The 21,970-nt window shown below is 39.1% G+C and overlaps 1 protein-coding gene across 1 annotated transcript in view; it reads left to right on the top strand.

The window, feature by feature from the left end:
* Positions 1-21,970, top strand: part of LOC136875892 (dual specificity protein phosphatase CDC14A) — a 71,017-nt gene that overhangs the window by 32,515 nt on the left and 16,532 nt on the right. The window contains exons 4-5 of the mRNA XM_067149512.2: positions 16,040-16,218; positions 19,550-19,780. Coding sequence (XP_067005613.1) covers positions 16,040-16,218; positions 19,550-19,780 — 410 coding nt within the window. The remainder of the gene's footprint in view (positions 1-16,039; positions 16,219-19,549; positions 19,781-21,970) is intronic.

The following is a 21,970-nucleotide window of genomic DNA, read 5'->3' as shown; positions in this document are numbered from 1 at the left end:
GTGCGGCCAGTATCCAGTATTCGGAAGATCGTGGGTTTGAACCCCACTGTTGGCAGTCCTGAAGATGCTTTTCCGTAGTTTTCCATTTTCACACCAGGCAAATGTTGGTGCTGTACCTTAATTAAGGCCACGGCTGCTTTTTAAAATAAAAATAAAAATTAAAAAAAACTTTTTGAGAGGGGTAATGTGGACTGTAAAAAAATTGGATAATTCTATCAGAGAATGGATGCACTTATTGGATGTGAACTGCTGTATATGTGCTGCTTTCGATGTTAAGAACAGTGGTATAGACATCCGTCAAAACTGAGTCATTACAAGGGCTGAAGCGCAGACCACATTGCTTCAACAACACATACCAGAGTCAATGTGGTTGTCAACAGGAACAGCAAGCCTGCATCCTGAAGTATTTTTCCAGTTTTCCTTTGATGCTTTTGTACCCATTTTCCTATGTAGTATCGGGCTTGTCCATAGGAAATCCCACATACAGGTTCTGGGCCAACAAAATGTGTTTCTGTCCCTCTCCTGGCCAGTTTATCTTCCTTTTCATTTCCTTCTATACCTGCATGCCCATATTATTTTGACAATGTTGTACTTTGAGAGCTTTAGGAGAAGTGAGTGGCAATACCAGACAAATTCTGGATATTATCCGGAGTGCCTCTAGTGCATTAATGGCATTAATGGCCATTTGCCTGTCCATACAAATGAAAATGTTCTTATTCCTATAGTTCATTTTCAGATTTTCTTCAAGACATGTTGTGATAGCTATCATTTCAGCTTGAAAGACTGTAGTGTGTCTGCCCAGGCTCATCTGGATTGATCTCTCAGGTCTTCCCCCGTTGATCCCTCCTCCTGTGCCATCACCAGTCTTTGAGCCATCAGTCCACCACACTGTATCTTCTTTTTCAGTATTCCATTTGTTGATATCCCAGTCTTCTTTTTTTATTATCTGGGTCTCAAACGATTTTTCAAAATTGTACTTTGGTACCATCTGTTTTTTAAATTTCATGTGGCTATTTCTAGCGAAGTTCAGCCCTTGTAAGGCAGACCCTCCGATGAGGGTGGGTGGCATCTGCCATGTGAAGGTAACTACATGTTATTGTGGTGGAGGATAGTGTTATGTGTGGTGTGTAAGTCGTAGGGATGTTGGGGACAGCACAAACACCCAGCCCCCGAGCCAACGGAATTAACCAATGAAGGTTAAAATCCCTGACCCGGCTGGGAATCGAACCCGGGACCCTTTGAACCAAAGGCCAGTACGCTGACCATTCAGCCAATGAGTCGGATGTACCATATGATAAGAAGGCATATGTAGAACATCCTCTGTTATTACTCCGTTAATTTTACAGTGTCCTAGATTGGGTCTTTGTGCATTCCAGCACTCTGACTGTGCCAATCTATATGAATTCATTCTAGCTTGTCCTTTTATGAATTTGCATAGTTATGGGAGTTGATATTTAGAAATTTCATGATCCGTATTGAAGTGGGATTACAATAATTGAAATTAATTAATGGGGGTCCTCCTATTCAATTAATTTCAATTATTGCAGTGATCGGAGGTCTAAGGCTTCTATCAGCGTAGTTCTCATAGCCTCAGTTATGGCTATGCATGCCATTCTCTGTAGGCTATCCAATCTACTGCCGACTTTTCCTTGACTTACTGTCTGCCACCAGATGATTGCAGCATAGGCCATCAATGGTCTAATGATCATTGTGTATATCCACATTACCATTGATGGTCTTAGGCCCCATGTCTTCCCAATGGCTCTTTTACATACATACAGCAAGTTCTTGGCCCGTGTTATGTTCCTTTCTATATGTGGATTCCAGGTTAGATTTTTATCTAACACTACATCTAGGTGCAGTGCCTGTTCTTCCATATATACATCTTGCCCAAAGAGCCTCGGTGATCTCTTTCCCTCTAATTTTCTTCTTCTTATAAAAGGGACCAGAGTTATCTTGTTCGGGTTGACTGATGGTTGTTCTTCCCAACAACAGATCTCCACACGGTTGAGTCATCTTTGCATGAGGTCCTGGATAACACTCATCACCTAACCTCGTACCACAATCACAAGGTCATCTGTGTTTCCTTGTGTATAGAAACCTTGTTCGTTGAGCATAACTATCGGCAGCCCTGAAAATGGTTTTCCGTGGTTTCCCATTTTCACACCAGGCAAATGCTGGGGCTGTACCTTAATTAAGGCCACGGCCGCTTCCTTCCAACTCCTAGGCCTTTCCTATCCCATCGTCGCCATAAGACCTATCTGTGTCGATGCGACGTAAAGCCCCTAGCAAAAAAAAAAAAGAGCATAGCTATGAATTTGTTCACCACGAGGTTCCACAGCAGAGGTGAAAGACCTCCTCCTTGAGCACAGCTTCGGGTGGCCCTAACCATCAGCATTTCTTCAAACAGGGTTGCTTTTATCTTTATTCCGTCTGACATGGATTTAATCCATTTGACGATGGTTTTACTCACCTTGCTCTTTTCCAATGCTTTGATCATAGAGTCATAGGTTGTATTGCTGAAGGCTGCTTCTATATCAAGAAATCCCGCCAGTGCATTTCTTTATATTCTAGGCTTTCCTTTAGTTTACAAACCACCTGGTGGAATGCTACTTCAGTGGATCTGCTAGGTCTATATGCAAACTGATTTCTATGTAACATTGAGTTCAGTTGCACCATTCTTCTGATATATTTATCCAGAATTTTCTCCATTGCTTTTAACATGAATGGTCTGTATGCTTTGGCTTGGGCATAATTTGCCCTTCCAGGCTTAGGTATGAATGCTGCTTTAGCTTCAGACCATGATTTTGGCACGTACCCTAAAGCTAGACTAGCTCTGAAGAGGTCCGTCAGCGCACTGACGAGTATCTCCCATCCTTCCTGTAGGAGTATAGGAAGTATTTCATCTGGCCCTGGAGCCTTCATAAGGTGAAACGCGTTGATTGCCCATTTTACATGGTTGTGTTTTATTATTCTGTTGGCACAGTTCCAGTCTGCTCTTCAAGCTCTGGTCTCTGTTCCAACCGTTTCTTCTTCTATCATCTCCTCAGCCTCAGGAAAGTGACACACCATTAGCATCTCCAGCGTGTCCTTCCCCGCCTGACTAAACGACCCATCTGGTCTCTCCAGTGTACCCACCTGATTTATATGGGTTGCTTTAAGAACTTTCTGGAGCCCTGCTGTTTCAGTGTGTGATTCCACTTTCTCACAGAACAGTCTCCAAGATTTTATTTTTGCTTTCTGTATCTCTAGGTTATAATCAGTGAGTTTCCTATTATATACGTCCCACATACTATTTCCAGATGATAGTTTATACAACATCCTAACCTCTTTTTTCATTTTGGCTAGTTTGTTGTTCCACCACCTTACTTTTTTGGTATTTTTCTTTTCTTTGAGAGGACAGTTGTCATGGAATGAGACTATAATGGCCTCTTCTAATAGTTCCACTGCCTCATCCAATTCTTTCTGTCCTCTCACGTTAGTTGGACATTTATGTACAGCCTTCCCTAGAACATCTCTGTATCTATCCCAATTAGTTCTTTTTGGGTCTTTGTACATCTCAATCCCACATAGTCTCGCATCTATTGAAAAGTGGATGTGCTGGTGGTCTGCCAATGATGGTTCCTTCAGCACCTTCCAGTCTTTAATAAAGTTTGCAATATGCGTAGTGCTTAGTATAATGTCTATTACCTCCCTATGATTTTTATTTATATATATGTAGGCTTGTTTCCTAGGTTTAGTATCGTCAACTCAGTTCCAATAATAAACTCTAGTAACGGCTTACCTCTTGCATTGCAGTTCGTGCTGCCCAATGCTGTGTGGTGTGAATTTGCATCTGCTCCAAGGACTAGGTGTTCACCTTTCTTCTTTGCGTTGCAAATTAGGTTCTCAACTTCTTCTGATGGTGGCTGATTAGTTGAGTCATATGGAAGGTATGCAGAGCCTATGGTTATTTCTCTGGGACCTTTCCAATTTCCAAGTTTTATCTTGGCGCGTCTAAGTCCTTTGAACAATGTTCCTGCAACAGAAGTCATTTTAGTTTCCCGCTCACAAGTAAACATTTCTAGGCACATTCGATGTAGTATCGTACGTTAGCTTACCTCCAGATACTGCCAGTCCTGCTACTCTGCCCTGAACTACCCCTGGCTCTTGTATAAGAGCCACTTCGATAGCCTCGGACTTGAACTTCCTGACGAAATTGGCCACAGCTGTTTTTTTATATGTTGTAGGTTGCCCTGTAGAAATGTCAGTACCATCCTTGCCAACGCTAGGTTTTGTTTTTCCCTTAATTACTTGAAATTTGATCTGCCCAAGTCCAAGCTTCCGAGGCGGTAAATGCGTGCTCGGTTCTCCCAGAAACACGTGGGTTCGAATCCCCGTCAGGAAGTCGTAAAATTTAAGAAACGAGATTTCCACTTCCGGAGGTGCATATGGCCCTGAGGTTCACTCAGCCTACACCAAAAATGAATACCAGGTTAATTCCTGGGGGCAAAGGCGGCCGGGCGTAGAGTTAACCACTCTACCCCATCACGTTCCGCGGTTAACAATGGTGGAAGCCTTTACCTTCCACTCCTCCAGGGGCCTTCATGGCCTGTATGGAGGTAACTTTGTCTTTGTCAAGTCCAAGCTTGGCCTTAAGGACTCTCTTCTTGAGCTCTTTAAAATCTCTTTCATTAAGGGCCAAAACAATTGTCCTTCCTGTGTCATCAGTAGTTGTTGCATTCAGCACTCTCCACTCTTTCGTCGGAAGTATGGTGTCATGCTGATGTATCCTGACAAGCACATCATCAACCTTCATCTTGTCAAATGGGGGAGGAAACTTGGTAATGACCTTTGTAGTATTCAGCACCTTCCTGGCTTCTGCCACCTCCAAATTCTCCCCTTTCCAAGGTTTGCAATTGGCCACTGTCTGTTCCAGCCAGCTTTTAGTTTCTGGATTTGTACAGATCAGTACCACTGCTCCACATTCCAGCCTTGGTGACTCGAGGAAGCCTGGAAGGCATCTGTCCGACAGCAGTTTCACTTGCATTATCAGAGCAGATGAAAGTTCCTTCACGTCTTCCTCCTTCAGTTTCCCGTCTGTCCGACTCGTTGGCTGAACGGTCAGCGTACTGGCCTTCGGTTCAGAGGGTCCCGGGTTCGATTCCCGGCCGGGTCGGGGATTTTAACCTTAATTGGTTAATTCCAGTGGCTCGGGGGCTGGGTGTTTGTGCTGTCCCCAACATCCCTGCAACTCACACACCACACATAACACTATCCTCCACCACAATAACACGCAGTTACCTACACATGGCAGATGCCGCCCACCCTCATCGGAGGGTCTGCCTTACAAGGGCTGCACCCGGCTAGAAATAGCCACACGAGAAAAAAAAGTTTCCCGTCTGGAAAGGTTTTTGGTATTATTACTACTTTGATTGGAGCTAGTCTTTCCCAAGAGGACATGACCATCTCTTCTTTCTGTTTCTTGGTGGGCGGTTTTGTAGCCGAACTTGATGGCGTACTATCCTCCGACCTTGGCCTTTTGAGCGTTGTCAGAGGAATAGCCTCTCGCCGACCCCTGTTGCTTGGCTTCTTCTCCGTCCAAGTTCCAGCCGCTATTTTGGCTTCCTTCCTCACTCTCTTCCTTTCCTTGTAATATGCACTGTTGCGAGGTGGTCTGTCGATATGAAATCTGTTGATTTTCGATGCAGAAATCTTCAGTTCTGTCTCTACGGACGTTCCTAGTTTGCTTGTGGTAGCAGTCTGCTCTACTGGAGCTTCTGTTGCCATTTCTTGTTTTGAGTCGGCGACAGCCTGTCCAATTGGAACTTCTGTCTCCATTTTTTCATCTTGGGCTTGCTCCCGGATCTGCTCTACTGGAGCTTCCATGGCTTCCCTTGATGTTGAAGTTTTTGAAATTGGTTTTTTATAAGCATCCATCTTTCAATCAATCATAGGGTTTTTGTCCCTTTTGGGTCCTGAGCATCGTTCTCACCATCTGTGGCGAGGCATACTGCCATATATTGTCCTCCCACAGCTCAGGCTCTCTGTAGCAGAGACCACACCCCTCAGTTGTCCATCCAGCGGCCTGCCCCTGGCCCGAACCTAGTCAGGTTTTTTTCCCTTTCAGTAGGCCTACTTATGTGGTCTCCACTTAGCATTATCATGACTGAGTTTACAGTCATGACTTTCCCCCTAGGTTGGGATCGCCCCTTTCCCAACACGCGGCTCGTCCAGGCTACGTAGAGCAAAGTGATGTGTTGGTTCCAGCACCCTGCAGTGAGCCTTCACCTCAATCACCAGCCCCACTTCACCTGAATCACCGTATCACCCATGTGGAGGAACAATGGATGCCTCTCTAGCATGTGTGGGCGAGGCCTCCACTTCCATGCCTTGACTTGGGCTAGTAGCACACAAAAGGATTACATGGGAGACTGAATAACTAAGTGGAGTGTTTCATCATGACAGCAGGTTCTGCTTTTATGCAAGTAATGGTGGACTACATGAATGATGTACTGTAGATCTGGAGAACAACATCATCCATAGTGGGTTAGTCCACAACAAACTCCTAGCATTGTGGTCTGGATTGCCATAAGTTACAACATATGCTCACATAGGATGTTTCTGAAGGGAATGTTCATCAGCATCAGGTGCGTGCAGATCATAATGCTGACATATGTACCATAATATTCCAGGAATATTAAGCCTGTCCACATGCTGTGCAGATGTTGAAGGATTTCCCTGACTGGCACATACACTGGAGCTTTCTCCCACAGGAACACATATGAGCCAGAATAGGTTGAAACTTCATACATTCTGTAAGACCATCTAGAGTTCTTACAGAATTTTGTCGTCAGGTGCAAGAGGCATGGAATAATGTATTGCAGGACGATGTTCATCATCTCTATGATTGGTGAAGGTGGTGATTATTGCTTTAAGAAGAAGAACATCTGGGCAATCATCTTCACCTCTGTGATATGCTGCATGCAAGAGCGCAGAATCTTGTTAAAATCCATGGATGATAAACAAAATATTGATATGATGTCTAAATATTGATGTCACATCCTATACAGAGGAACTTGGGTATGTATTGAGCTGTGTATGTAATCATTTACTTCAAGCCACCAATATTAACTGAACAAATTGAAAGACATGTTCAAGCTGTTGTAATTTATTCTTTCAGCAGTATACTTTTGCTTTTTATAAATAAGAAAAGTTAAGATCACATTTTATAACAAACTATGATATATCTTATCTACATTTAAATATTTAAACATTAGTAAATGATAATCGGAAAAAGTATTCAGATATAGAAAGTGTTCTCTTTGTCTCAAATCCTGTAGGTTTTTTTTTTTATGGGCTTGGTTTGAGCACAAGGTCAGTTCAACTGTTTGTTTGGTTTTTATCACCTCTATCCAGGTAGCATGGATACTGTAAGTAGCCGGTATAGCAACATGCAACATTCTGTAAAATGTGATGTATATTAATGAGAACAACATTTAGAAGAAAAATAAATTCTTTTTCTTTCCATTTGCTTGGCCTGCCTCTAGGGAAGTAGATCAAGTTTTTCTGAGGAAACATTGTTGGGAAGCAGATCAAGTTTTTTAAGGAAATACTGTGATAGGTAGCCTTGATCTCGTTTGCAGGTGACCTCATAAGAAAAATGAGAATAATTCAGCCAGGATACTATTGCCTTATCCTACCATAAACAATGGGAAAATATAGGAAACACTTGGAAAATCAATAAAAGTAAGTCAAGAAAGGAAGCAGCAGTACATTTTTGTCTTAATTCTGATCATGACTGTATAGCGGCAAATCTTCATCGAATCAAAAATTTTAATAGTAGCTCCTGAGCAATATGTAAACAACAGAATTCTACAGTGGACATCTCCAAATATGCCTATAATTGGACCACATCTGTCAGTACCTCATTGACCCGCTGCAGCTGTATTGGAATGCCACAAGATTGATGGACTCAATCCAAATACTGCCATTAGAAAACAAACAGCATGTGTGTATTTATAAATCAATGTCTATAAATTTCTATTCAAAGATTTTGTACCTGTTATGGACATAATCATTATTAATCAACCAATAACACTCCTCTTTCAATCTAGTTCTTCCCTCCAATTATTCAATGTCCATTACCATATCATCATCAAGTTCTGATTAACAGGTTTAGCATACACAGAAATAAAATACAGCAGATCCATCATTGTTTGAGGGAGACCTACATTTATTCTGTCCTCTGTTAGAAGCCTAATTATCTCCCTCAAACTCTCTTTCCCTCATACTTCTTAATGCCCACTCACACCCACAATCCCTTCACTTGTATTCCTCAGACATTCTTTAATCTTCATAATGGAAATAATGAAGTATTATGAAAAATCAATGAAAATAAAATAACCTATTCTGTGAATTTAAAAAATCAAAGAAAGAAATACTGTATAATACACAAGGATTTGGCCCAGAAGCTTTCTCTGGTATGATATGGTGTAGACTGTACAACCAGCTATTCTACTGTAAGTGTTGGGCAGCGAGAAATAACCTGACATCCTCAGGGAGCCAATGGCTTTGAGCAGATGATCTCCTCGAGATGAGATGGAGGGCCCTCAATGGAGGAAATATTACCAGAACCCACTGAAAACGTTATGTTGGGCAGCAGCACCATCAGTATCGACTTGATGCACAGAGCATATCGTGCTCGAGCTGTGTCAAGAGCGAGGAATCTCATGCATAACTAAAACTATTGGTTTATTGGCTAGGTGCTATGGTGCGGAAGAGAGAGGGACCTCACTACACTATTATTCCCATAAACACTATCATCATTTCTGCTTTAAACAGACCTAATTCTTCTTGCAACCTAGCTGACAACCAGTATATCTCCAGTTCCAGACATGTAGGCCACCAGACTGCATGTGTGAAATCTGTGATTGGAAAAGCAAAATAGAGTATAGCTACTTTGAAAGTCTGAGGACTTTTAGCTCCAGGAAAACTTCTCCTGCAATACAAGAACTGGAAAAATATAACATATTTTTTATTTTTTATTTATTTACTCAAGAAAGGGCACCTGAGCTGAGGCTCTTAATGGTGCAATACAACGATTACATTATTTTTTTTGTTTACGGCTATTAGAGACCATGTTAGGTAACAGTTACATGTTTCTGGAAGCCTTCTTCACAGCCCAAAACTTTAGCGTCCTTTCTCTGGCAGCCTGTCTTCTTTCTTCCGTCCACCCACGGTTAAGTTTTGGTTCGTCATGGAATCCCTGGAATTTGTTGATCACTGACCTAAACTTTGTTCAGTTTATGTCTTCTGAATTTAGTCCCACCTGTTTGAGATCCTTTCTCACCTCCCTGAACCATTTTTCCGACACTTTAGGTCTGCTGTCTAGTATTGTGAAAATCCTTTTCGTTAGTCTCTTCTCATCCATTCTAAATAAATGCCCATAGAATTTAAGTGTCCGTTTTCTCATAGACTCAGTTAGCCTTTCATTGTTACGGTGTCCGACTCGTTATCTGAATGGTCAGCGTACTGGCCTTCGGTTCAGAGGGTCCCGGGTTCGATTCCCGGCCGGGTCGGGGATTTTACCCTTCATTGGTTAATTCCAATGGCCCGGGGGCTGGGTGTTTGTACTGTCCCCAACATCCCTGCAACTCACACACCACACATAACACTATCCTCCACCACAATAACACGCAGTTACCTACACATGGCAGATGCCGCCCACCCTCATCGGAGGGTCAACCTCAGAAGGGCTGCACCCGGCTAGAAATAGCCACACGAAATTATTATTATTATATTATTGTCACAGTAAAGTTCTTCCCTTCTTCGCAACCTATATTGTCCATCCACAATCTTTGGACCCATTATTTTGTGAAGATCTTCCTTTCGAATTTCTCAGCTTCTCTCAGTCCTGCTTTCCCTGTCATTTGGAGGCATTCACTAGCATACAGACATTCCGTTTTAATCACTGTATTGTAGTGCCTTAGTTTAGCTCGTGTGGAGATGGTTTTCTTCTTGTATATAGCATATGTCCTATGAAAAGCCACAGCCATCTTCTCCTATCTGGATTAAATATTGGCAGAGTTTACAAAATATTTACAATACAACCTTATTTCTAAACACATTACAGTCTTAGAGAAGAGGATAAATATAAATATAAATATAAATATAAATATATAAGACCACTGTAGATTACTTGGTTCATAAAATTTACTGCTCATTTTCTTTTGTCCATTGATTATTTATTTTTTGTTTAAATTTTGAAATTGTTGTTGCCTGTTGTATATGTTTAGGGAGAGCATTGTACACCTTCACAGAGTAGTGCCATAAGGAGTTACAACCATACTTACTAATTTTTACAAATTCAGTATGAACTCTCTGCTCCTTGAGTGTTATATGAGTGTATGTCAGAATTTTTGATACAGATAGTGTTTGTATGAACCAAATTATGCTTAATTTTTTATACCATCTTAGCTGAAGCTTTATCACGTAACATGTGGAGTGGTAGAAGTCTTCATTTCTTATACAAATAATCTGTAGGTGTTGAGGGCAGTAAATTATAAAGTATTTTTAGTGCTCTTTTTTGTAAAATGACAACTTTCTCAAAGAGTTCCTTATTGCAACATCCCCAAACATTAATCATATAAGTCAGGTGACTTTCAGTGAGAGCACGATAAATAGATTTAAAAAACTTATGGTTGAATTTATATCTTGGTCTGTGAGGCACTTCAATTGCTGGAGTTATTTTTTTGCATATGGTTTTAAATTGGTCATCCCAGTCAAGCATTTCATCTATTTTTAAACCTACAAATTTAGCAAATTGTACTCTTGGTAAAGGTTGATCAAAAAATGTTAATGTAAGAAGATCAAGAGGAGTTGCACATGAGGGCTTGTGAAAAATCATATAGTTGGTTTTGCTAAGAGTGATGGATAGTCTATTGTTTGAAAGCCAAGTTTGTAATTAACTAATGTCATACTGCATTTTTACCTCATTTTCTTTAGCAGAATTACCAACATAAAAAATATTTGTATCATCTGCAAAAGGAGATAATTGTCCTTGTAATTTTAGGAACCCTATATCATTCACAAATGTTAGAAATAAAACTGAACCCAATACTGAACCCTGAGGAATTCCAATTGATACAGGAAGAGAAAGACGTTTTGCATTTTTATATGAAACGAACTGTGATCGATCACCAAGATAATCCTTAAACCAGTTCATCGCTACACCTCTTACTCCTGTTTCTTCCGGTTTTCTGATCATGATCTCGTGATCAACTGTATCAAAGTCTATAAATAACCCAGATATAATAGGCCTACTTATAAAAGTAATTATTCTTAAGAAGGAATTTTAATAATCTTATTTTAACATTTTTAAAAATAATATTTTGGCTAAAATGGGAACGATAGAGATTGGTCTGTAATTGTTTACGTCTAATTTATCTAGGCCTTTATGGATGAGTATAACTTTGGCAATTTTTAACAATGGAGGAACTGTGCCTTCAGCTAATGATTTGATAATAAATGCAGTGATGAATGGAACTAATTCGGTTGATAACTGTTTGAGAATTGTGTTGCTTAAACCATAACAATTGCAACCACTGGAATTTGTTAGTTCTTTTATCATGCATGTTACTTCTTTGTTGTCAGTTGGATACAAGAATAAAGAATTTCTTGGTGCTGTGTGATAACTATGTGGATTACTGGTACTGCTTGTAGGCAAAATTAACAGCTAGATCCTGACAAATACTAGTAAAATATTCATTTTAATGTTGTTGAAATATCATAGGAGTTGATGATTATATTATTGTTAATTTTTAGTTGAATATCTCTGTTGTTGCTATTTGTTGTTTGAAGTATCTCGTTAACTAATTTCCAGGGATTTTTACTAGAAACTAACCTGTTACTGTAATAAGAACTTTCAGCTTCTCTTTTAAGTTCAGTGACTTTATTAGAGAGTATTTTATATTCATTTTTAAATATTCTGAGACATAGTGGCATCCCCTCCCAACATATAATGCTGTCTCTTAAATTTTTCCCATATATTTGGAGTTCAAGATGTCCATGGACATCACGAGTGTTTATGTCTTGATTCAGTTATTGTCTTAACACTGAATATGCTGGCTTCTGCTAAGAGATTAGTTAACTTATTAACAGTAATTTCACAGTTGTCATTAGCATCAAACATCAAAGGATTTTTAGATAAAAGTTTCGTGGCGCTTTTAATGTATATTTTTCGGGTGTGTGTTGTGGAATATTTAAAAATACAGTACTACTACTATCTCTTATTGAAATGTCAGATCACAGACCAGTATATTGTGATCACTGAAGTCACTGTAAACATTATACACAATTTTTTTACAAGGTGCATTAATATAAAGATGATCCAAAAGTGTTGAACTCTTTTCTGTCACTCTTATTACACATATTATTACATGGCAGTTAGCCATAGCATTCTCCTAGTTTACTCAACTCAATAGATTGCTGATTTTGTAATATATTATCAATATTAAAATCCTCAATTGTAACATAAAAGTGCTTACAATTCTTGTTCCATATTTCTTCAAGTTCACTTAGAAAGGAATTACTGAATTTATAGGAGTGGCTGGGTTAAGTGAAACTCATTGGGAAAACAATGGACATTTTAGGAGTGGTATTCATAGTTCTGCCTTTGCTGGCAAGATGTAGTGTTTACAGTGCACTATGTCTTCTGGTATGAGCTAGAATAAATTTGTTACTTTCATTGACCTGTCTCGGTCTCATCCTTGGCTTTGACAATATGAAAGTGACTGAGATATGTGTGATGATAGTAATACCATTCCTTAAGCAGCCAGTCCATTATGAATGGTGTGAAAATACCACTCATAGGGTCGGTTTGTGCATGCATTTCAGTGGGCTTGGCAGACTGATATGTAATAGCAACTTCTGGCGCAGTGAGGAAAGCAACGGAAAAACTACCTCACTCCTCATTTCCCTAGTACGCCTCTTCAGTGACACCTAAGCAATTTACAACAGGGTTTTTTTTTTTTTTTGGTGCTGTGGAGGATCAAACCAGCCTTCAGGCTGAATACCCAACATATATATATATATACAATCATAGTTCTATGGGGCTATCTTCATTGTAGGCAGTTCTGTAAACTAAAATAAAAATATGCTTTCCAATCTGATACAAACTGATTAAGGGATTTCAGACGTTAGTGAATGTGCATTTCAGAATATATCCAATATATCTGCAACTTCAGAGGGATTCTCTTGAAATTTGGCTCAATATTACTGAGTTTTTTATCTTGTAGAAAGAATATTCCATGTGATGCGAATGGTTTTTAACACATTTAAAATAATGTTCACGCATTTTTCAAAGAACACGATATCCTCAAATAAGCAACAATGGTAAATGAATCATTCTTGAAAACAGAGATTTTTCTTCTTCTAGAGAATGAGCCAACAGATCTTTGAGAATGAAGATTTTAGTTTTTGGAAGTATAGAATTTCTTGGTGGTTTATTACATGTAATCCCTTCAATTTTTAGTTAAATGTAATCATTTTGGTCCATCCTCAAAAATAGCTAACTTACATCTGAGGAATTATGCAAAAGTTTAAGTGAATCATCCAATAAGTTATGAATAGCTTGATTCTCTATTTTATTCTTTGACCAAGAAAACCGATAATGCAACTCAAACAACAAACATCATGTGAGGTAAAGAGCAATGTTGTGCTCATTTGCCATGCCCACTGTTCTGATTGGATCATACCTCTTTTAAACCTACAGGAAATTTTTACATGATAAAGAATGGAAGAAAATATGTATTGTCAGAACATAAAATAACAAAAAGGGGAGATTCTTTTTTTTTTTTTTTTTTTTTTTTTTTTTTGTTATGGCAGGGGAAAATCTTTTAAAGACACTACTCTGTGTGGGAGTTGGATTTCCACCAACTAAAAACCCCTGCCCTCTTCATTCAGCCCATTCTGGAACTGCTTGTCGGCATGACATCAGAATGGAGTGATGTATATTATTAAGTTCTTCCTTTCTCTTCTTTTTCCTTCATCCCCATAATGCTTGTCGCCATTGCCTTTACTGTATTCCAGGCAAACGGGCTCTCTAACATAATCTGAACCAGATTCCCTGGCGTGAGTCGTCGGCCAAGTTGTTGGCAGGCTTTCCTTCGTTCTTCTTCCCATCGAACACAGTAGGAAAAAGTGTGTTCTACTGTATCCCTTTCAGAACAGTACCGACAACCATCTCCCTGCGTCTTTTCCATCTTCATGGCGTATACGCCGAATCTTCTATGTCCTGTCAGGATCTGCGACAGATAGTAATCTACCTGCCGATGTCTACATTTAAGCCAGTCTCCTATGTCGGGTATTAGCTTTTTTGTCCATTGGCCAACATCGGTTGTGCCATCCCATCGGTCTTGCCAGTCTAGTAAGAGTTGGTTCCTCAAGGCTTTCTTTTCTTCAGCAGATATAGTTGCACCCCTTTCATGCCAAACTTTTCTCTCTACAATGAGGAGGTCAATGGGAATACTGGCAGCTACAACTTGTAAAGCTGCTGTCGAAACAGTTCGATATGCACAGGTAACTCTGAGCAGCATTTTCCTCTGTACTCTTTCCATAGCTCTTCGGTGAATCTTCCTCCTGAGTGCATTGTGCCAGATAGGTGCAGCATAAAGTAAAATGCAGAGCACATAATCTGTCTCTTAACTGTTCTTGGTCCCCCGATGTTAGGCATAAGTCTGGCTAATGCCGATGCCTTCTTCTCTGTCTTTTGGGTTACTGCCTTCACATGTGCACCAAATGTCTCAGTGATTCATTTGCTCGGAAGGTCAGTTCTTCTACATTCTCTGCTATTACCACTATTGCAAGGTCATCTGCATAACCAATAGATGTTGTCCCTTTTGTCAGCTGCAGGCGTAAGACACCATCATATAGAATGTTCCACAAGGTGGGTCCTAGGACAGATCCCTGTAGAACGCCAGCACTCATTTCAAGGTCTTCTAAATCATGAAGTCATATTCTTTGTCCTTTGAAGTACTTAACGATAATTTGTTGTAGATACCAAGAAATGTTCATCCTACGAAGTTCTCTCAAAATAATGCTCCAAGAAGCAGTGTTAAAAGCATTTTTGACATCTAGCGTTAACAAGGCAGCTCATTTCTCACTGCTTTCTGCCTGTATTTGAATCACCCTCTCAATAGCTTGGGTTGTGGTTCTACCCTTTCTAAATCCAAACTGGTTCGAAGAAAGTCCTCCCTGTTATTCAAGTTCTTTCTCCAGTCTAGTTTTAATCAATCCTTCGTAAAGTTTGCTCAAGGTGTTTAATAAGTAAAGTGCCCTGTATGCTGATGGATCTAATGATAGTTTCCCTGCCTTCAATAACGGCACTAGCTTGGCTACTTTCCACTCATCGGGCAGATTCTTTAGTGTACCAACTACTACTACTACTACTACTACTACTACTACTACTACTACTACTACTACTACTACTACTACTACTACTACAGTTGGTATTGTGTGTGAATTAAGCCAAGTTTTAAAGCTGAGTCTCTTTCCATACACCAACCATATGTGGAGGAATATATTCATTATTGCATGTTTCTGAGGTTATTGATAGTGTAGTGTGTTGTGTGTAGATGAAGAAGTTTTAGGACAAACAGAAACACCCAGTCTCTGAGCTAGATGATAGAGGATGTTTGCCTAGTTGTACTTCCTCTTAAAACAATAATCACCACCACCACCACTCTGAACTAGAGGAATTAACCAGACATAGTTAAAATGCCTGGTCTGGCTGGGAATCAAACCCAGTCCCCTCTGAACTAAAGGTCACTTATGCTGACCAAAGCACCAAATACCAAGAAACTGACCAGTGACACATGTAAATTTAAGAGAACTCATGGGAGGAACAATGTATTATATAGTAATACACCCTTTAACATAAGAATAGAAATTAATAAACCATAAACTGGTAATATAAGGAATAGAAGTACATGTATGATATCTATCTGTTGATGATTTTATATGTCGTTCATGTGAACAATACAACACAGATTTATTTCAGGCTGGACTGGGTCGGACAGGATCCCTCATTGCAGCCTATCTGATGAAACACTATCGCATGACAGCTCAGGAGGCAATTGCATGGTTGCGTGTCTGCAGACCAGGTTCAGTCATTGGGCGCCAACAAACATGGCTGGAGCACATGGAATGTTGGCTCTGGAAATCTGGAGAAAATTACAGGTATTTTTCATGTGACTAGTTACCAGAATATATACAATCTGTAACTATTTCTCCTTCTTAGTATTGCCATTGTTGCAGTATTAAAGCTACATACACTTTTCTTAACTGGACATGCATAAGCGTGAAAATACAATAATGCAGGAAATTATATTTCTAGAGTTTCAAAAAGTAAGATTAATTCTTGTAAATCAGACCTTATCGATCCATTTTATTTATGAAAGACAGCTCTAGCATACACATGTAAATTACAAAGCGAGTAACAGTGTTGTAGCAGTGTAAGAAGAACAGAAATGTGGGGCATCATGCATGGTTAAGGTTACCATTGTGATTTCAAGATGTACTTCTCCTTTACAATGCCCACATCTTTTGTTGATTCAATATCATCATCATCATCATCAATTTCTGTTTTCAAGCTCTGGCTTCCTCTACCCAACAACCACTGCTGTTCTTAACGGTGTTCCAATCCAGGTTCCTTCTTATTGTGCTGTTCTTGATTGAGTCCAGCCACTTTAGTCTGGATCTATCTCTTCTCCTCCTTCCTTCAATCGCAGTCTCCATCATTCACTTCAATATACTTCCCACTTCTATCCTCTTGAGATGCCTAAACCATTTCAGTTTATTTCTCTCCATTCTTCTGGAGCTTCTACTCAGAGCTTCTTCCTGGTATCCTCATTTCTTACTCTGTCCTTTCTTGTCTTTCCTATCATACTTCTTAAAATTTTCATCTCACTGGCCTGGATTTTATTTGCCTGTCTTCTTTTCATTGCCCAGGTCTCTGCTGCATTTGTCAATTTGGGGTAAAAATACATCTTACATAGCAATAAATTCTCTCAAGAACTACAAAGCAGCAGGAGAGAATCGATTGGTAGCAGAACTATGCAAGAATGCAAATAATCAAACCCTTCAAAATTTACATAAACATATCATAGACATCTGGAATACTGAAGAAATGCCTGAGGAATGGACTACAGCAATAATCCAGCCACTGCACAAAAAAAGGTGATAGATCAGATCCCAGTAATTATTGGGGTATATCTCTGCTTGATGTTACTGATAAGATTTTATCTAAAATTATATATACAAGAATTCAGGAACAACTTGACCAGGAACTGGGAGAATATCAGAGAGGATTTCAACCAGGGCGAAGCTCTCCCGATCAAATCATCAGTCTTAAGTGGATCATGAAACACCATAGAATTCAGAACAAGAGATTAATCATCACTTTTGCTGATTTCAAAAAAGCTTGTGACAGTATTCATCGTCAGTCACTACTGAAAGTCCTTAAAGAATTTGGTTTACACCAAAACCTCATCAATCGTATTGGAATCACTCTTAAGAATTCTAAGTCGAAAGTCAACTTTAGAGGTGAATTGTCTGAGCCATTTGAAATCCACACTGGACTTCGACAGGGAGATGGACTCACGCAATTATTGTTTAACTGTGCCCTGGAGAAAGTCATGCGAGAATGGGTAAAGAAATGTCATTTAAATTTCAAGATAGGCAGAAATATTAAGCTTAATTGTACGTATTGTACTTATTGTCTATGTTTCACTTCCACACAATGTCACACTCCAGACGAAAGTCTTCAAAAATTCCTATACCAATGTTCGATGTGAGCAAATTTCTTTTCTGAAGAAAGGCCTTCCTGAGTTGAAGAAGAGGTTTCCAGATGGTGATGGTATTTTTCAGCAAGATCTGGCTCCTTGCACCCCCAAAACATCTTCTGCATGAGGTATTTTATGGTCTGTTGCAAATGATGTGAAGTTGTTGCCTCATTATTCACTCAGTGCATGTATTGAACCCTCTGCCCCTGTTAGAAGGTGTTTCTTTACAGGTTTTCAGGCTTTCCTTCCAGCTAAAAGAAGTCTGCAGCGAACATTAGAAATGAGCAGATTCACTCCCCTTTCCCCCCCACTTCACATGCCAAGTTCACAGCAGTTAGCCTAGGGTTTACTTTACTTCTCCTTAAGAGAAAACAGTCATCAATTGGCTCGTTTTCTCTTTCCTACAAAAGTTACCCATTTTCTTCGGTGAAATTGATCCTGTTTATTTGTACCACTGAATAGTTCTCTTTATAGTGTCTACACTGACACCAAATTTAGTAGCTACCTCTCTTTGTGTCATAGAAATATTTTGAGATAATGCTATAATCACACTACACTTCCTGGGAGTCATATCCACTGAAGAAATAGGTATTACTACCACCTCAAAAATCCTCAAAACTGGCTCAGTTCAAAATGAATACCACTTCCATCCACAACAATCACCACACAAATTAAACAACACTGAATAATACTGCAAATAACGTGTAGAGAGTGTGGGAACTAAGAATAAGTCATGTGTAGCACAATGTTGTTATCCATTGGGAAAATAATGAAAAATATTCCATTGTTCCAATTAATTTGCATGGGACTGTAGTAGCTCACCCTCTGCCCTGTTTTCGTATTCAATTCCAGCATTTCCCCCATTTGGTTTTGTGTTGATATTTCTGAAGTCACGTGACAAAAAATTCTGCTCTTCCTGCCAACGTACTTATACCAACTGCATCTAACTTTAGTCTATCCATATCCTTTTTCAAATTCTCCAATCCACCACAATGATTCAAACATCTAACAATCCATGCTCTGACTTGCAGAATGTCACTCTTCATCTTCCTGATGATAGTCCCCTCCCAGAGATCCGAATGGGGGACTATTTTACCTCTAGAAGCCACCATCAGTACATCATTCATTCATACAAAGAGAGCTGCATGCTCTCAGGGGTTAGTAATGGCTGCAGTTTCCTGCTGGGTTCAGCTATGTACCGTAACAGTATCAGCATAGCTAAGCCATAATGAATATTATTACAAGGCCACATCAGTCAATCATCCAGACTGCCATTCTCACAACTTCCGAAAGGCTGCTACCCACCTTTCAATGAACTATTCATTAGTCTGGTCTCTTGACAGATACCCATCCGATATGGTTGGATCTACGGCTCGACTACCTATTTCATTGTGATGCACAAACCTCCCCACTGCAGCAATGACACATGGTTCACACAGGAAGATAAATGTAGTATTAGTTGTATATTGCATTTCTTCTTGAGTTTTAATTTATTTAAAATGATTGCTCTAAAAAAGAATTGTTCCTTAACATTATACAGAAAAACTGCATAGAAATATATAGCTATAATGAATTTAGATGTATGAAAACTTAATGACTGGGTGTCAGCATCTAATCTATTGAAATCCTCAAATAATATGTGTTTAGTGAATTCTTCTGTAGATATCTGTTTTCTATTTCAATGTTATCAAATCAAAAGATATTTCAGCAGTATTTATTGTATGTAGGATAAATCATCACGGTGATGGCGATAAGATTCCCCATCACACATACGGAATCTACAGCAGGCAAGCCAAGGAAGACAACATTAGGATTGTGAACACGTATGTTCCAAAACTGCTATCACCAGTCAAAACTACTATACCTAAAATCACAGTTGAGATGGAGCAACCTCCCACCTTGCCACGCACACTTAGAAAACACTGTGATGTGGCAGATGATATGAAGATGAAGGTGCTGTATATAAAAAGAAAGTCTCGAAACGAAAACAGGAAAGCCCGAACTCCAACAATCCATGATGCGTGCACAGCACCACCATCAGAACAGCGATTTACATATGGGATAAATTATAGAAATGAAAACTGCTATACCCCAGCAGTTTATGATGCTAATACCTTTACGAGTGACCCTGGCTTGCCCACATTTACTATAAACAACACAAGTGTTTATGAGGGTACAAAAATTAATGTGGGCAGAAACCGCCCAGACCAACTCACTCAAGGAGATCGCCTTAACCTTCTTAAAGGAATGAGATCAAGATTTCTGTCAAATTCACTTCCAAGGACTTTACAAGGAAGGATAAAATCTAAGAAATAGACAGAATTTACAGGTGTGATATTTGGGGAAATGTACCACAATATGAACTTAATTAGAGGGAAGAAGAAGAAGAAGAGGAAGAAGACTACACAAACCTGTGTGCTTAGGAATAAAATTCAACAAAACATCATTTCCTATGAATGTGTTTATCACTGAATTTTTATAACTTATTTGTCTATAATTTTTTTATTTCTATACACTACTCTGTAATAGTTTCTTAACAGTGATATTAAGAGAATTGTATGAAGTTTATCATGAAATGTGATTTTTTTATGGTTTGTGTATAATCCACAGTGTTAATAAAATGATTTGTAATGACTGATTATTCTTTTTACAATATGGTAATCTGTCATAAAGCTTGCTTTCAAATGCTTGAACAAATGCAAGAACATCGTTGTTCTATGAAGTCTCCAGCTATATTTTCCTACAACTTCCATGAAATTTGCAATGCTAAAAACATTATGGTACCGGTATGTAAAACTGAGGTTGATAATTTGATCATCTTCCTATACTTTGAATTAACTTTTCTCAAAATATTGTACACCAATTACAATATATTTCTTCCTATTTTATCACAGACTAGCTCCTGAACCTCTTCTTTACAGATGAGTTTTTATACAGTTGCAGCGGTAATGCCATCTAGTAAAGATAAGGGGCAGCCAAAGAGAGAGCACATCTGAGTCAACAAAAGTCATGTAATGTTACTGTTAATCAGTTTTATGCACTTAGGACATTGTAGGCCACTGCATTTAGTTTTCTTCTGGTTTGGCAATATCAGGGCATCCGAGATCAAGGGATTCTTTCATTTCAATTTTCCTTTACAACTTCCCTTTCTTATATTATTTTTCTTCTTATTTTGATAAAAATATTATCTTAATTATCTTCCTGATCAACATATATTGATGATCACGCGATTTTGTACCTTATAAAAACTATCACGACAACAAAGACCATTATTGCCATTCAACTTATTAGCATGATCATTGAACAAATTTCCACATGAGCAATGTTCGGCACTGATGGACTTGCACTAAAAATCTCAATTATCATAATTCATTTTCACTATCAATCACTACTGATCTGCATTTAGGGCAGTCACCCAGGTGGCAGATTCCCTATCTGTTGTTTTCCTAACCTTTTCTTAAATGATCTAAAAAAAAATCGGAAATTTATTGAACATCTCCCTTGGTAAGTTATTCCAGTCCCTAACTCCCCTACCTATAAACAAATATTTGCCCCAATTTGTCCTCTTATATTCCAGCTTTATCTTCATATTGTGATCTTTCCTACTTTTAAAGACATCACTCAAACATATTCGTCTACTAATGTCATTCCATGCCATCTCTCCACTGACAGCTCGGAACATACCACTTCTATATCACATACAACTTAGTCGAGCAGCTCGCCTCCTTTCTCCCCAGTCTTCCCAGCCCAAACTTTTCAACGCTACTCTTTTGTCGGAAATCGCCCAGAACAAATCGAGCTGCTTTTCTTTGGATTTTTTTCCAGTTCTTGAATCAAGTAATCCTGTACACTGTACACTGGAACCATACTTTAGCCGGGGTCTTACCAGAGACTTATATGCCCTCTCCTTTGCATCCTTATTACAACCCCTAAATACCCTCATAACCACGTGCAGAGATCTGTACCCTTTATTAACAATCATATTTATGTGACCACCCTAATGAAGATCTTTCCTTATAGTAACACCTAAATACTTACAATGATCCCCAAAAGGAACTTGCACCCCATCAACACAGTAATTAAAACTGAGAGGACTTTTCCTCTTTGTGAAACTCACAACCTGACTTTTAACCCCGTTTATGATCATA

This window comes from Anabrus simplex, chromosome 6, assembly GCF_040414725.1.
Source record: "Anabrus simplex isolate iqAnaSimp1 chromosome 6, ASM4041472v1, whole genome shotgun sequence".
Classification (NCBI taxonomy): Eukaryota; Metazoa; Arthropoda; class Insecta; order Orthoptera; family Tettigoniidae; genus Anabrus; species Anabrus simplex.
This window is presented reverse-complemented; position numbering and strand designations above follow the sequence as displayed.